At 42.5% G+C, this 15,473-nt stretch overlaps 1 protein-coding gene across 5 annotated transcripts in view; it reads right to left on the reverse strand.

The window, feature by feature from the left end:
• Nucleotides 1-1,059: 1,059 nt before the first annotated feature.
• The window catches only part of KIF13A (kinesin family member 13A), a 220,376-nt gene continuing 205,962 nt past the window's right edge, over nt 1,060-15,473 (reverse strand). For 2 of the 5 annotated variants that reach the window (XM_073678817.1, XM_073678816.1), the window contains 5 exons: nt 14,993-15,104; nt 14,692-14,843; nt 8,258-8,362; nt 3,180-4,203; nt 1,060-1,707 (listed from right to left, as the gene is read on the reverse strand). In XM_073678817.1, coding sequence (XP_073534918.1) covers nt 1,424-1,707; nt 3,180-4,203; nt 8,258-8,362; nt 14,692-14,843; nt 14,993-15,104 — 1,677 coding nt within the window. In that variant the 3' untranslated portion in view covers nt 1,060-1,423. Of the gene's footprint in view, nt 1,708-3,179; nt 4,204-4,730; nt 4,772-8,257; nt 8,363-14,691; nt 14,844-14,992; nt 15,105-15,473 lie in introns of those variants that run through there. The other 3 variants (XM_073678820.1, XM_073678818.1, XM_073678819.1) reach the window with 2 other exon arrangements.

The following is a 15,473-nucleotide window of genomic DNA, read 5'->3' on the forward strand; positions in this document are numbered from 1 at the left end:
CTAAAGGAAATGGGATTTACATACAGAAAAGCTAAACATAAGCCATCATTAACACCTAAACAGAAAAAAACAAGGTTACAATGGGCTAAGGAAAAGCAATCGTGGACTGTGGATGACTGGATGAAAGTCATATTCAGTAATGAATCGCGAATCTGCATTGGGCAAGGTGATGATGCTGGAACTTTTGTTTGGTGCCGTTCCAATGAGATTTATAAAGATGACTGCATGAAGAGAACATGCAAATTTCCACAGTCATTGATGATATGGGGCTGCATGTCAGGTAAAGGCACTGGGGAGATGGCTGTCATTACATCTTCAATAAATTCCCAAGTTTACATTGACATTTTGGACAGTTTTCTTATCCCATCAATTGAAAGGATGTTTATGGATGATGACATCATTTTTCAAGATGATAATGCATCCTGCTATAAAGCAAAAATGGCGAAAACATTCCTTGAAAGAAGACACATAAGGTCAATGTCATGGCCTGCAAATAGTCCAGATCTCAATCCAATTGAAAATCTTTGGTGGAAGTTGAAGAAAATGGTCCATGACAAGGCTCCAACCTGCAAAGCTGATCTGGCAACAGCAATCAGAGAAAGTTGGAGCCAGACTGATGAAGAGTACTGTTTGTCACTCATTAAGTCCATGCCTCAGAGACTGCAAGCTGTTATTAAAGCCAGAGGTGGTGCAACAAAATACTAGTGATGTATTGGAGTGTTCTTTTGTGTGTTTGTTTTTCACGATTCCATATTTTTTTCCTCAGGATTGAGTGATTCCATATTTTTTTCCTTCTGCTTGGTCTGAAGTATCACATTTTTTATCTTGATTTCTTTTAGTGTTTCTGAAAGCCCTAAAGTTGCCATTTGAAATGACTTTAGTTTTGTGCCATGTCTGTGATCTGCTTTTTTTCAACAACATTAAACAATTGAATGAACATCCTCCGAGCCTGATGATTCCATAATTTTTTTGCCAAGGGTTGTATAAGTATCAGATCCATCCAAAAAATGTTTACTACAGTTACTATAGGAATTAACACATGTTCTTTGGTAAAAAAAAAAAAAAAAAAAAAAAAGAAACAGCTTGCAGTGCCTTTTTATACAGATATGTATATTCAGTTTATTTTTTATGAATATTTCTATCATTTAATTAAAATATAAGTCACGGTCATTGTGTAGAAGTAGACATGTGTGTCTATATACTACCCTTTAGTCGTAAGTTTTCTGTGCAGCAAACCACCTGCCTACAAGGCAGACAAACTAAGTAAGAGGCTTTTGTTAAAAAGGTTAGAACAATATTCAGTACTAGACCGAGTAAACATCAGAGAGGAATTAAAACTGTACATCTGTACAAAAATAGCTTCTCTTTACCCAGTCCATAGGAGGTTATACACCGGGGCAACAGTAAGTGCAAATACTGCATCTTAGTTAATCCAGGATTTCCTGTTCTCTTGCTTTCTGGAAAAAGCTGATGCAGCTTCATTCCCAGATGGATACTGTGCTGCATCTTTTGTCCTGGGCAATGGGAATCCTTTCAATGTAGCACTCCTCCGCTTTTCTGGATTACATGCCTGCGCCCGCAAAGTGCTGCCATTGTCTCTCTTACTTGAACCAAGTGCTTTAGTTAGCCGGTTGGGTCGCACAAACACACCGTATTTAGGTTTGCAGCGGAAGTATTCTTTGCCTTTCACTGTGCCATCGTGTTTGCCTTGGAGAGAAAAGAATTTAATGAACATGGTTCTTGTCTAAAGATCAAATGAAGGATTCAGTGGGATGGTACAGACACTATTACCTTGTATACTATTTGACAATGGTGTAACTATAGCATCACTTTTTATTGATTGCTATTGTCTTTGGTGACTGGCTGCAGCGGTGACACCACAACCACAGCGCATGTGACTGCAGCAGCCACTCATCTGGTTTTCAAATTCACAAGACAAAGATGCAAGTGAGCACAACCTTAAATAAAAGTGCCCTGTTCTGGCAATAGGTGGTGGTCTCAGAAGTCTGGTCACCATCCACCCCAAATAATGTGGATGAGTGATAACTTCTAGGCTGCAGTTAAAGGGAATATGTCAGCAGGTTTTTGCTATGTAATCTGAAGAGAGCATGTGGTACGGGTTAAAACTCAGATTTCAGCAATGTCTCTTATAAAGGTCCATGGTTTTGTTTGCTTACAATGATTGTTTAAGCATCAGTAGCTTGTCATTAGTCAGATACAGCAGCTGGTCCCACACGCCCCCTCCTGGGATAGGCATCTCACTGTCTATGGTGTGGGCGGGGTTAGCTTCCTCCGCTCTGCTTCATTTTAAATCTAAAAGCTCTAATGGCTGCACCCAGTAATCTAAGTGATACATCGTTAGATTCAGCTTCCCTTAGCCTATATCATGCTGGTCTCAGAGGAGATAGCAAAAACCTGCTGACAGATTCCCTTCAATGTCTCTGCTGGTTATACAATGACTGAAGCTGTCATAAGGCACTAGTTTACATAGCAAGGATTCCAATTGCTAACTGCAGTGTGAGGCTGCCTGCTGCGAGTAGTACCTACATAAACTCATGGCTGTTCTCCTGACTCCACAGTTGTCAGGCGCAGAACAGATTTTGACTGTGGCCTACCTTTACTGGATTGTATTTTCAAGGGAAAAATAACGAATAGGAAAGTATCCATTAATTTCTGTGTAAAGAGTTATTCCCATGTTCTGACATGGGAAAAGCTGCAAAGTGTGTGTAAGAATTAGCAACTTTGCAATTTACTTTGTATCAAACTTCCTCTCTGTTCTCAAGAACTGAGCGATTTTTAATTTTGTTGACTGCTCAGTGCCTAGGTTACTGGACACCTCTGCAGTCTGACAGTAGTGGCCGAACATGTGCAGTGCTTACAAACTCTTTTCAATACAGCTTGTAACAACTGCTCTGAATCTAACCTGATCGCTAAAGTGCTCTCTTAGCTCCCAATACTGGCAAGCTTGAGTGCAACTACACTCTTCCAAAGCTGCAGAGATAAAGCAGCATTGGGGGTGCACCGCTCCTGAACAACGAAGTTGATATTAACCATTAAAGGGAAGACCATTTCCAAAATCTAAATTATATCTAACAAAGAGGGTTAAAAACTTTCCCTTAGACAAGACCTGTGTGCCACAATGTCTAAAGATATAATACCAGTGTTATGTTACTCCTTACCTAATTGAACATGAAGTTCAACACCAACCCATACACCACGGGAAAAGTCCACAGTGCCTATGTATCGCACGGTTCCGAACTTGTTGTCGCCAATACATACTTGGTCACCTAAGGACAGAAGGCATGGTGCGGTATGGGATGGAAGGTCTTCACAATCATCAGAAAGATCTAGATGAATCTTTTCAGGTGAATGGCTTTCATAAGAGCAATGCTGAGAATTGAAGCATAATGTGGTTTCGCTCTGTTTTTCTTCCATCAGTTTCTGGTCAGATGCGTTGTGTGGGTCATCGGAAATAACAGAGTCATACTCTACAACATTTACTCCTTTAATTTCTCCTTTAGAAAAGTACATTGGTGGATCTTCATGGTGTTCAAAGTCTTTTCCATCATCTACTCCCATGAATTCTGTGAAGGAATGATCTTCCAAAATATCACACGTATGTTCCACAGCAACCTCACAGGGTAAAAAATTGACAAAGTTTCCTTTGTCACAGTCCATAGAAGTAGACGATACACTTCTACACAATACAGCAGCATCTTTTTCAGTAGTGCAAAGTGGCTCTTTGTCAAAGGCACTTTTTTCCATGAAGGTTGACTGGTTGATTGGACAACTGTTGTCATTGGACTCTTTATGTGCATAAGATTTGCAATTTTGTACAGACTGCTGTCCAGTAGGTTCTTGGTGCTCATGGTTTTCCAAGTCTCTTGCTTGGATAGTCAACTGATCCATACTTTCGCTGCAAGCACCTACAATGTCAGAGAGAGTAATATTAGAAGCACTATGTGAAACATAGCCACTGGTAACACTGCTGCTGGTAGGGCTCCGAGAAACGTCTTTATCCAAAGAATGAGAACAACCAAAATCGGCTTTAGAATTTATCCAGTCTCTGTTGTCCAGATTAGCATTGTAAACACTGAAGTCTGCAAACTCCTCTGGCACGTAAGGCTTAAAATCATCAAAACCAGAGGAGCGCATTACTTTTTTGGTTGATCCATCAAATTCAAGGTCGTCTTCTTCAGAATCCTAGAAGAATAATAAGCACAGTCAATAAAATGTTTTATTCTTGATTCATTTTTCCACCTAAGTATAGAATAAAAAAGTAATATCAACTTCGTGCCATTTCTATGAACAGCTTACCAGTTCTAGAACTAATCACTGCTATACAGTTTTATATATATATATATATATATATATATATATATATATATATATATATATATATATATATATATATATATATATATATATATATATATATATATATATATCTTTTATAGTTATATAGTATCATTTTGTAACATTTTTTACCCATACCAGTTTTCCTTAACTCCAGATAAATAAAACACGTAAATGTACATATATATGGTATACAAACATACTTCATTCTCTCACTTGTAATGTAGGCATAGTAGTTTCAGCCTCAGTGTACAGTGCTAAAGATAAAATGTAGCTATTATGTATTATGACATAATGTAAGGTGTTTGAAAAAGTCCTATAAATTGTTCTATAGATCTGAATATCAATGTACAGGGCTACTAAACTGAATTCACCTCCTGGAAGCCTTGTGTACGGTATCTGGCACTTCTCAGACCTAAAGATAAGAGAGCAGCAAGTGAACTTAGTAGTCGATCAGTAAGTTTTATTAATAGAAACTACTATATAATCCATGCTTAGTCCTGTTATTTGGCTAAATAGCTCCTGCTGTAAACTTACAATTCACAATCTACCTCCTTAGTTAACACACTTTAGTGCTCAAACACACATTACAGAGTGATGTACCTTTTTATTCTCAAAAAAAATAGTTATGACTTATTTTTATTCTTAAGACGTAAAGAAATTCAGATAAAAATCTCTGTGACTACATGTGTATTATGAACTCTGGGGGTCTACAAAGGGCAGAAAGTTTAAGGAATCTGTCAGCAGTTTTTTTTTCTGCTTAATCAAATTGCAGCATAATGTTGGGGAAGAAGCTGATTCCAGGGATGTGGCACTTGCTCAGTAAATGTTGTAGTTTCAATACAATCAGTGTTTTATCAGCAGGGAATTATCACTGCTGGACTAGGTGTCATGTGCAAGATAGTCCTGCTAGGCTGTGTAACCACGCCCCCACTACTCAATGGCTGCTTGTTGATAATGTCCAGTGTACAAAGGAAGCAGCCTATCAGTGGTGTGGGCGAGGTTATACAAAGCTCAGTATACTGATCACTGCTACATTTACAGCAGAGAAAACAGACATTCTATCAACGAAAAGGACTGACCGTCACTTCCAAAACAGAAAATTAGTGTGTACAGGTGCTTAATAAGAATAGCCATCTCCATATACACTACCGTTCAAAAGTTTGGGGTCATTTAGAAATTTCATTATTTTTGTAAGAAAAGCACATTTTTTTCAATGAAGCTAATAACATTAAATGAATCAGAAATACACTCTATACATTGTTAATGTGGTAAATGACTATTCTAGCTGCAAACGTCTTGTTTTTTTGCAATATCTACATAGGTGTATAGAGGCCCATTTCCAACAAGCACCACTGCAGTGTTTTAATGGTACAGTGTGTTTGCTAACTGTGTAAGAAGGCTAAGGGATGTTTAGAAAACCCTAGAAAACCCTTGCACAAGTATGTTAGCCCAGCAGAAAACGGTTTGGCTGATTTGAGAAGCTGAAAACGGTTTGGCTGATTTGAGAAGCTATAAAATTGACCTTCCTTTGAGCTAGTTGAGAATCTGGAGCATTACATTTGTTTGTTCTATGAAACTCTCAAAATGGCCAGAAAAAGAGAACTTTCATGTGAAACTCGACAGTGTATTCTTGTTCTTAGAAATGAAGGCTATTCCATGCGAGAAATTGGCAAGAAACTGAAGATTTCCTACAACGGAGTGTACTACTCCCTTCAGAGGAGTGCACAAACAGGCTCTAACCAGAGTAGAGAGAGAAGTGGGAGGCCCCGCTGCACAACTGAGCAACAAGACAAGTACATTGGAGTCTCTAGTTTGAGAAATCGACGCCTCACAGCTCCTCAACTGGCAGCTTCATTAAATAGTACACGCAAAATGCCAGTGTCAACGTCTACAGTGAAGAGGCAACTCCGGGATGCTGGCCTTCAGGGCAAAGTGCCAAAGAAAAAGCCATATCTGAGACTGGCTAATAAAAAGAAAAGATTAATGTGGCAAAAGAACACAGACATTGGACAGAGGAAGATTGGAAAAAAGTTTTATGGACAGACGAATCAAAATTTAAGGTGTTTGGATCACACAGAAGAACATTTGAGAGACGCAGAACAACTGAAAAGATGCTGGAAGAGTGATTGACACCATCTGTCAAGCATGGTGGAGGTAATGTGATGGTCTGGGGTTGCTTTGGTGCTGGTAAAGATGGAGATTTGTACAAGTTAAATGGGATTTTGAATAAGGAAGGCTATCACTCTATTTTGCAACGCCATGCCATACCCTATGGACAGCGCTTGATTGGAGCCAATTTCATCCTACAACAGGACAATGACCCAAAGCACACCTCCAAATTATGCATGAACTATTTAGGGAAGAAGCAGGCAGCTGGTATTCTATCTGTAATGGAGTGGCCAGCGCAGTCACCAGATCTCAACCCCATTGAGCTGTTGTGGGAGCAGCTTGACCCTATGGTACGCAAAAAGTGCCCATCAAGCCAATCCAACTTGTGGATGGGCTTCAGGAAGCATGGGGTGAAATTTCTCAAGATTACCTCAGCAAATTAACAGCTAGAATGGCAAAGGTCTGCAATGCTGTAATTGCTGCAAAGGGAGCATTCTTTGACAAAAGCAAAGTTTGAAGGAGAAGATTATTCTTTCTAATAAAAATCATTATTTCTAACCTTGTCAATGTCTAGACTATATTTTCTAATCATTTTGCAACTCATTTGATAAATAAAAGTATGAGTTTTCATGGAAAACACAAAATTGTCTGGGTGACCCCAAACATTTGAACGGTAGTGTATAACCAACAAATAAAGTAGCACTCTGTAATGCTAAGTATGCAAACATGAAATTTTTGCTAAGTTTGCATACTTAGTGTTACAGAGTGCTACTTTATTTGTTAATTGTATATGGAGATGGCTACTCTTAGTAAGCACCTGTACACACCAGTTTTCTGTTTTGGAAGTGATTTCCGTCTTTTTGTTTATATGCATAGGTCTTCTGACTGAGCACTCCGCCTCTAAGCCACAGGCGGTTTTAATTATAGCAGGTTCTTACCTTTCCATACACATGCAGACTTTAGTCTCTATGAGAGGATTCACACTGGTAGGTTACTGGCAATGAGAAACGCCTTACTGTGGCTGCCAGGTACACATGAATTGGCCACTTTATGTGCGAAGATTTCTCAATTATTTCTATTTTCTTGAGCAGTAATGCTATTCAAATTTCATGTTTGCGTACTAAGCGTTACAGAGTGCTGCTTTATTTGTCCGAGATTCTATCAAAACAGCTCCAAGCAGTTCAGTAAGTGATTCATCACTGAAATCAGGCTCTCTGCCCCTAAATCATGCTGCTCCCAGGTTACGTAGCAAAAACCTAATGACAAATTCCCTATAACAGCAGCTTTATTTTCACACACTGTAGATAAGTAGAAGGAAAATAATAAGTAGAAATAAAAATATAAGAAAGGAAAACATGTCGGATAAGGGGAAATTACTTTTCCTTACGGTCATTCATTTAGAAGAATGGTTAAAAAGGTTTTAGGATGGGGCAATGTCTTCTATGTATAGGGTCAGTGAGTAGGGAGGGAACAGTAGCACATAATCTAGGTAGCATTATATAATAGCATGTTACATAATGGAAAGCTGAATGTGTTTGAACAGCATGGAGTGGAAATACTAAATGTAATCAAGCTAAACTAATGACATAACGCACATCCTTCCAGCCGGCAGATCTGTTTGCTAATTGGATTACATAATCATTCTGGTGTAGAGGCATTTAATGAACACAATTTACCATCACAGACAATATCCTGGACACAGCTGATGCCAAGGGGGCAAGACTGACAACAGTGGAACAAGCATTTCTGATACAATATCTTAACACACCAAGCTAATATAATAACTTACAATGGCATCTTCATGAATATTATTGGTTTCTACTGGCATGCAGTTGGCATTAGGTCCAGAAGGCACAGCTGTGCCAGTGTTATTTGTCAGTGGTGAAGACATGCTCTGAAAGGTTAAGACACACAACACATCACATAGACCACAAAACATCACGTGAAGCAAATAACGCTGGTGAATAAGACATGCAATGGGAACAGAATACATGAAAACATGCAAAAATAAATATGAACACTGTGCAGAACACTGTGCAGAACACTGTGCAGAACACTGTGCAGAACACTGTGCAGAACACATGCTGTGTCTAGGACATATAACAGTGATTGGAACACCACCACGTAGCAAGCTTCACTATGGAAGGATCAACGGTCAGCTAGTAGAAAAACTAAACGCATAGCTTTCGCTTTGATATTTTCTGGATTATGTAGCAGGCGTTAATTAATTTCACTTTTAACACTGAAATTTTATATTTCCAGGGTTTACTCACCAACCCTGGATATTTTATAAAGTGCTAATGAATGGATTTAAAAAAAAACAAACATATTTGAGGTATGACGGCAGAAAGTGTTATTTTGTCTGTGTTTGATACAGAAAAAAAATATTGAAAATAAATCAGTTTCAGGCTATGTTCCCACGAGGCAGAAATGCTTCGGATTTTTCCTGAGTGTTTCTGCATCTCCCTGGCAGAAAAAACGCATGCGGATTGTACATGCGGATTGTACATGCGGATTGTACATGCGGATTGTACATGCGTTTTTCCTGCCAGGGACATGCGGATGTGAAGCGTTCTTCACTTGCATTTCCACATGCGGGTTGACAAGCGCTTTCCAAGAGATTAGCATCACTTGGAAAAGTGCTTGACAACTTGGTCACACTATATAAATCCATGCAACCGGCATGGATTTATATAGTTTGACCGCAAAGAATGGTTAAAAATAAAAAATAAATCTATACTTACCTTCCGATGGCCCCTGGTGTCTTGTTTCGCTCCGTCCCGGCAGATCACGGTACACTGCACTAGGACCTGCCGTCACATGACTGTAACGTCAGCGCAGGTCCTACAGTCCACCGTGATCTGCCGGCAAGCACAGAGAAGGAGTTGGAAGGTGAGTATATTATTTATTTTTTATTTTATACTTTTTTTTTTTTACAGGTTCTAAGGTACCAGGGTCCGGAGGAGAGTCTCCTCTTCTCCAAACCCGGGTACCATCCGCACATTGGAACGCATGGATTCCGCATGTACAGATCCAGTGATGCGGAATCCAAGCGTTCCAATGCAAGTCAATAGCGGCGATTACGCTGCGTGTCCGCAAAATTAATGGACATGCTGCGGATTTTTGAGCGCAGCATAAACGCAGCGGAAAAATCCGCAGCATGGGCATTGACATTGCGGCTTGTCATTGGGGACCATGGGGGGCGGATTACCAAGCGTTTCCCAAGCGTTTATGCTGCGGAAATTCCGCAGCATAAACGACTGAAAAACGCATAGTGGGCACACAGCCTCATGGGGCGAAAAAAACACATTAGTGGTAACTACAACTACATTTGATAAAATGTACTGCATAAATTGTGTCTAAGTGGAGAATGCGGTGTGCCCCACATTTATGTAAATGATTAAACAGGCTGTCCAGCTGGTCCTCTGATAAAATTCAGCAGTCACTCTATAAGACGGCAGACTTATGGATCCGCATGCTGTCGGGATTCTCCAGTATTGCCGGCGGGAGGTCACATGACCAGAAGTATGCATTGCTTACATCCCGCCACTTTCCGACTAGACGTGTTTGGCCTCACTCAATTCACTTGTACTGAGCGAGGCCGAGCACGTCTAGTCGGTGTGTGCAATTACATAGCATGACTAAAGCTTATCAGAAGACCTTTAACAAGGAAAAGCATGGCTAACTGGAGTATTATGCCCCCTGGATTATTTTGATAAATTTGTCAGTTTTCTCCATTTTCACTACAGCTACGATCACACTTGCATTTTGACATTCTGTTTGTTTGTTCTGATTTTAGGAAAAGACCATAGGAATTCATAAAAAACATGGCTGTTGCCTTTCTGATGCAATTGGAAGCAGAGGAACCGGACTGATTGTAAGGCCACGGCCCAACTATCAGTATTTGGTCAGTGTTCGGTCAGTATTTTCTGGAGTAGGAGTCAAAATCAGGTGAGGAACAATCAGAGAAAAGGTAGAATAGAAACAAGACACCAATTCTGCATTTATCACCCACTCCTGGTTTTGGCTCAGACTCCTTAGAAAAAATACTGACCGAATACTGATAGTGGGGCCGTGGCCTTACGTGTGTTTCCTTATCTGTCAGGTTTTAGAATGGAAGTAAAAGTTCTGCGTGATGCCTTTTATTTGTGTTCTAAGAGTGGACACATAATGAAACCCAGACAGATCATGGGGTCCCTCTACTTCCGTTTACATCAGTTATGCAAAGGATCCATTATTAAGGCCACGTTCAGTATTTGGTCAGTATTTTACATCAGTATTTATAAGCCAAAACCAGGAGTGGGTGATAAATACAGAAGTGGTGACGTGTTTCTATTATACTTTTCCTCTGATTGTTCCTCACCTGATTTCGACGTAAAATAATGACCAAATACTGAACGTGTGAAAATGGCCAAAATGTTTCCCAAAACCTGAACAGGAGAATGGAATGTCCAAAGAGAAGTGTGAATGTCGCCTAGCTTATATATGCATGCATCCTGGCACACTACACATAAATCTTCCTCCCCGTGTGCAACCCAGGCTGATTACATTCAGTAACATTGTGTGAAGAGGTGTCAACTGGATGACAAATTCTCAAAAGCAAGTCACCCATCAAACAGCTGCCATCACCAGGGAAAGCTGCCGCCAGGCCTATATTCTGCCATCTTTTTCAAGCATCCATGGTGAAAGACACTAGTGCCAAGAGAGGAGGAGGCGTGAAACAAGGGAACGTCGGAGTAGGTTACCAGCTAGCAACACACCACACGAAGTCATTTAGCCCAGGCCCTATACATATGTACATACTCTTCCTTACATAAAAACTGTAGCCATTGCAAACTGTAAAAGGACAATAAAACAAAAACTAATAAAAAGCAAATAGTTCTTAAAGGGAACCTGTAATGTGAAAAATTCTATTAACCTGCAGATATGGGGTTAGTCTGCAGGCTAATAGCGGTACTAACCTGCCCGGCCCTTCTACTCGATGGGGTTTATTTTTTTGGGAGCACCAGATTACCTAGTCACCTCATCCTTGTTTTTTATTGGCTCCCGGGCTATAATTCGAAGGAGAAGCCAGAGGCATACTAGGTGGTCAGTACCTGCGCAATACCTTGAACTCCTAGTACAATACGGAGTGGTGCCCTGTTACACAATCTTCTAAGAAGGTGAGAATTTTTGTCAGTCTTTCCGCTCGCAGATCATTCCTACTAATACTAGGCTTAAAAAAGTTGTCAGGTACTTTTTTTTTTAAATTGCCCAATGTATTCAGCATGTGAGCATAACTGTATTTGTAAATACCTTATGTTGCTGATAATGCCTGTGAGCGGCGCTATCGGTGGCCGCTCACAGGCAGAATGTGACCCCCGCGCTGACATCACGACAAGTGAGGCGTGACTCCGAGCTGGGGTCCCCGTGGTGTCTGCTGGGCTGTGGGTGGGGTTATTCCCACGTCACACCCAGCATCCACTTTCTTAATACTAGACTCAGATAGAGCTGACTTTCCTTCTTTTTCCTTAGGAAATATACCTCTTTTTATTATAATAGTCTTTTTTTTAGATTTTGTTAAATTCTGACTTTTACTTTATATAGTAGCACAGTTTGCATGATATTGTGCTTTTATCTGTGCCATTTTTATTGTCTTAGTACATTTAGTGGAAAAGCAGTGATGTTTGTATATGTTGGTTAGGAGAATAGAGCTACAGCAAAAGTAACAGAAAATAGAAGCAGATTATAAAAATGTTCTGCATTTATAAAATATTCTTAGAAAATCACCTTTAAATAGTAAGTCATATAACATACAATATAGTTCTACTAAGCCAAGTGCCGCCATGGTCAGAGAGCTGCTCCATCTTCCTGACACAGGACAGCGTGTCACTATGTGAAGAAAGGAAGGCTGAGCTAAGCCAGCCACCTTGTATGTCACCGAGGACAGCAAAGAGGACTGACTGAGCTACTAAGGGAAGCAATCGATCAACGCCATTTGAACACTGCTCTGGTCACAGACCAACACAAGAAGCATTGTCCTGCATCAGCACAGAACTGGAAACCATGCACCTGGACCAGCAATGGAGCAGCCGGGCTAACAGAACTGGAAACCATGCACCTGGACCAGCAATGGAGCAGCCGGGCTAACAGAACTGGAAACCATGCACCTGGACCGGCAATGGAGCAGCCGGGCTAACAGAACTGGAAACCATGCACCTGGACCAGCAATGGAGCAGCCGGGCTAACAGAACTGGAAACCATGCACCTGGACCAGCAATGGAGCAGCCGGGCTAACAGAACTGGAAACCATGCACCTGGACCAGCAATGGAGCAGCCGGGCTAACAGAACTGGAAACCATGCACCTGGACCGGCAATGGAGCAGCCGGGCTAACAGAACTGGAAACCATGCACCTGGACCGGCAATGGAGCAGCCGGGCTAACAGAACTGGAAACCATGCACCTGGACCAGCAATGGAGCAGCCGGGCTAACAGAACTGGAAACCATGCACCTGGACCGGCAATGGAGCAGCCGGGCTAACAGAACTGGAAACCATGCACCTGGACCGGCAATGGAGCAGCCGGGCTAACAGAACTGGAAACCATGCACCTGGACCGGCAATGGAGCAGCCGGGCTAACAGAACTGGAAACCATGCACCTGGACCGGCAATGGAGCAGCCGGGCTAACAGAACTGGAAACCATGCACCTGGACCGGCAATGGAGCAGCCGGGCTAACAGAACTGGAAACCATGCACCTGGACCGGCAATGGAGCAGCCGGGCTAACAGAACTGGAAACCATGCACCTGGACCAGCAATGGAGCAGCCGGGCTAACAGAACTGGAAACCATGCACCTGGACCAGCAATGGAGCAGCCGGGCTAACAGAACTGGAAACCATGCACCTTGACCAGCAATGGAGCAGCCGGGCTAACAGAACTGGAAACCATGCACCTGGACCAGCAATGGAGCAGCCAGGCTAACAGAACTGGAAACCATGCACCTGGACCAGCAATGGAGCAGCCGGGCTAACAGAACTGGAAACCATGCACCTGGACCAGCAATGGAGCAGCCGGGCTAACAGAACTGGAAACCATGCACCTGGACCGGCAATGGAGCAGCCGGGCTAACAGAACTGGAAACCATGCACCTGGACCGGCAATGGAGCAGCCGGGCTAACAGAACTGGAAACCATGCACCTGGACCGGCAATGGAGCAGCCGGGCTAACAGAACTGGAAACCATGCACCTGGACCGGCAATGGAGCAGCCGGGCTAACAGAACTGGAAACCATGCACCTGGACCGGCAATGGAGCAGCCAGGCTAACAGAACTGGAAACCATGCACCTGGACCAGCAATGGAGCAGCCGGGCTAACAGAACTGGAAACCATGCACCTGGACCGGCAATGGAGCAGCCGGGCTAACAGAACTGGAAACCATGCACCTGGACCGGCAATGGAGCAGCCGGGCTAACAGAACTGGAAACCATGCACCTGGACCGGCAATGGAGCAGCCGGGCTAACAGAACTGGAAACCATGCACCTGGACCGGCAATGGAGCAGCCGGGCTAACAGAACTGGAAACCATGCACCTGGACCGGCAATGGAGCAGCCGGGCTAACAGAACTGGAAACCATGCACCTGGACCAGTAATGGAGCAGCCGGGCTAACAGAACTGGAAACCATGCACCTGGACCGGCAATGGAGCAGCCGGGCTAACAGAACTGGAAACCATGCACCTGGACCAGCAATGGAGCAGCCGGGCTAACAGAACTGGAAACCATGCACCTGGACCAGCAATGGAGCAGCCGGGCTAACCGAACTGGAAACCATGCACCTGGACCAGCAATGGAGCAGCCGGGCTAACAGAACTGGAAACCATGCACCTGGACCGGCAATGGAGCAGCCGGGCTAACAGAACTGGAAACCATGCACCTGGACCGGCAATGGAGCAGCCGGGCTAACAGAACTGGAAACCATGCACCTGGACCGGCAATGGAGCAGCCGGGCTAACAGAACTGGAAACCATGCACCTGGACCGGCAATGGAGCAGCCGGGCTAACAGAACTGGAAACCATGCACCTGGACCAGTAATGGAGCAGCCGGGCTAACAGAACTGGAAACCATGCACCTGGACCGGCAATGGAGCAGCCGGGCTAACAGAACTGGAAACCATGCACCTGGACCAGCAATGGAGCAGCCGGGCTAACAGAACTGTAAAAATAAGACTGTGTTCAGCGTATACCTCTTGACCAAGTAATGGCTGGGTTTCAATAGGAATCTTTCTTTTGTGCTCTTCTCTCACAGGCATTAATGGCTTGAAAAATTTTGGTTGGTGAGGAGAAAATGTTTTGAATGGACTTGATATTAAGGCCTGTGGGCTTTCGGGTGCTCCACCTAAAAAAAAGACAAAAATTCCTCTTACTGATATATCTCCAAATTTCCTGCACTTTTAAAGAACACCACTATATGTTTGGTAACTATTCTCTAAGGTTTGTAAGCTCCTTAATCTGACAGTAATTAATTATACAAAGAATGAATATTACCGCCCCCACTGTCTCTTCTTCTCGGCGATTCGTTGAGCTGGCTTCCATAACCAGATACATCTTTGTAACTGGAGGAGTATTCAGAGACATCCAGCTGGTTTTCCAACCATCCCTTGTGAAGACATAATAAAATCAAACCCTTGCAAATAAACAGTTAAAACAATACAGGTGTATCACTAAACGTTGCCTTGAAGACAGCAGAACATGCACAGTGCTTACAAGCTCATTTCTACTGAGCTAGTAAGCACTGTTTTGAAGCTGGACAGGGTCACTGTAGCGGTTACCGACTAATCCCGGCCAGCTTCAATGCAATCTTGAGCAGCTATACAGCAGAGTTGGTCGATCTCCAAAGGCAACAAGCAGTTATCACAAGAAAAGTGCAAATATCTCAAAAATGGCTGAAAATTTTAGTAAGCAGTAAATTGCAAAAGTGCTTATTTTTACATGCACTATCCAGCAATATCCATTTATGAAGATGGGA

The sequence above is a fragment of the Phyllobates terribilis genome, unplaced genomic scaffold (assembly GCF_046119375.1).
Source record: "Phyllobates terribilis strain yellow unplaced genomic scaffold, ASM4611937v1 Scaffold_4__5_contigs__length_816908805, whole genome shotgun sequence".
Taxonomy (NCBI): domain Eukaryota; kingdom Metazoa; phylum Chordata; class Amphibia; order Anura; family Dendrobatidae; genus Phyllobates; species Phyllobates terribilis.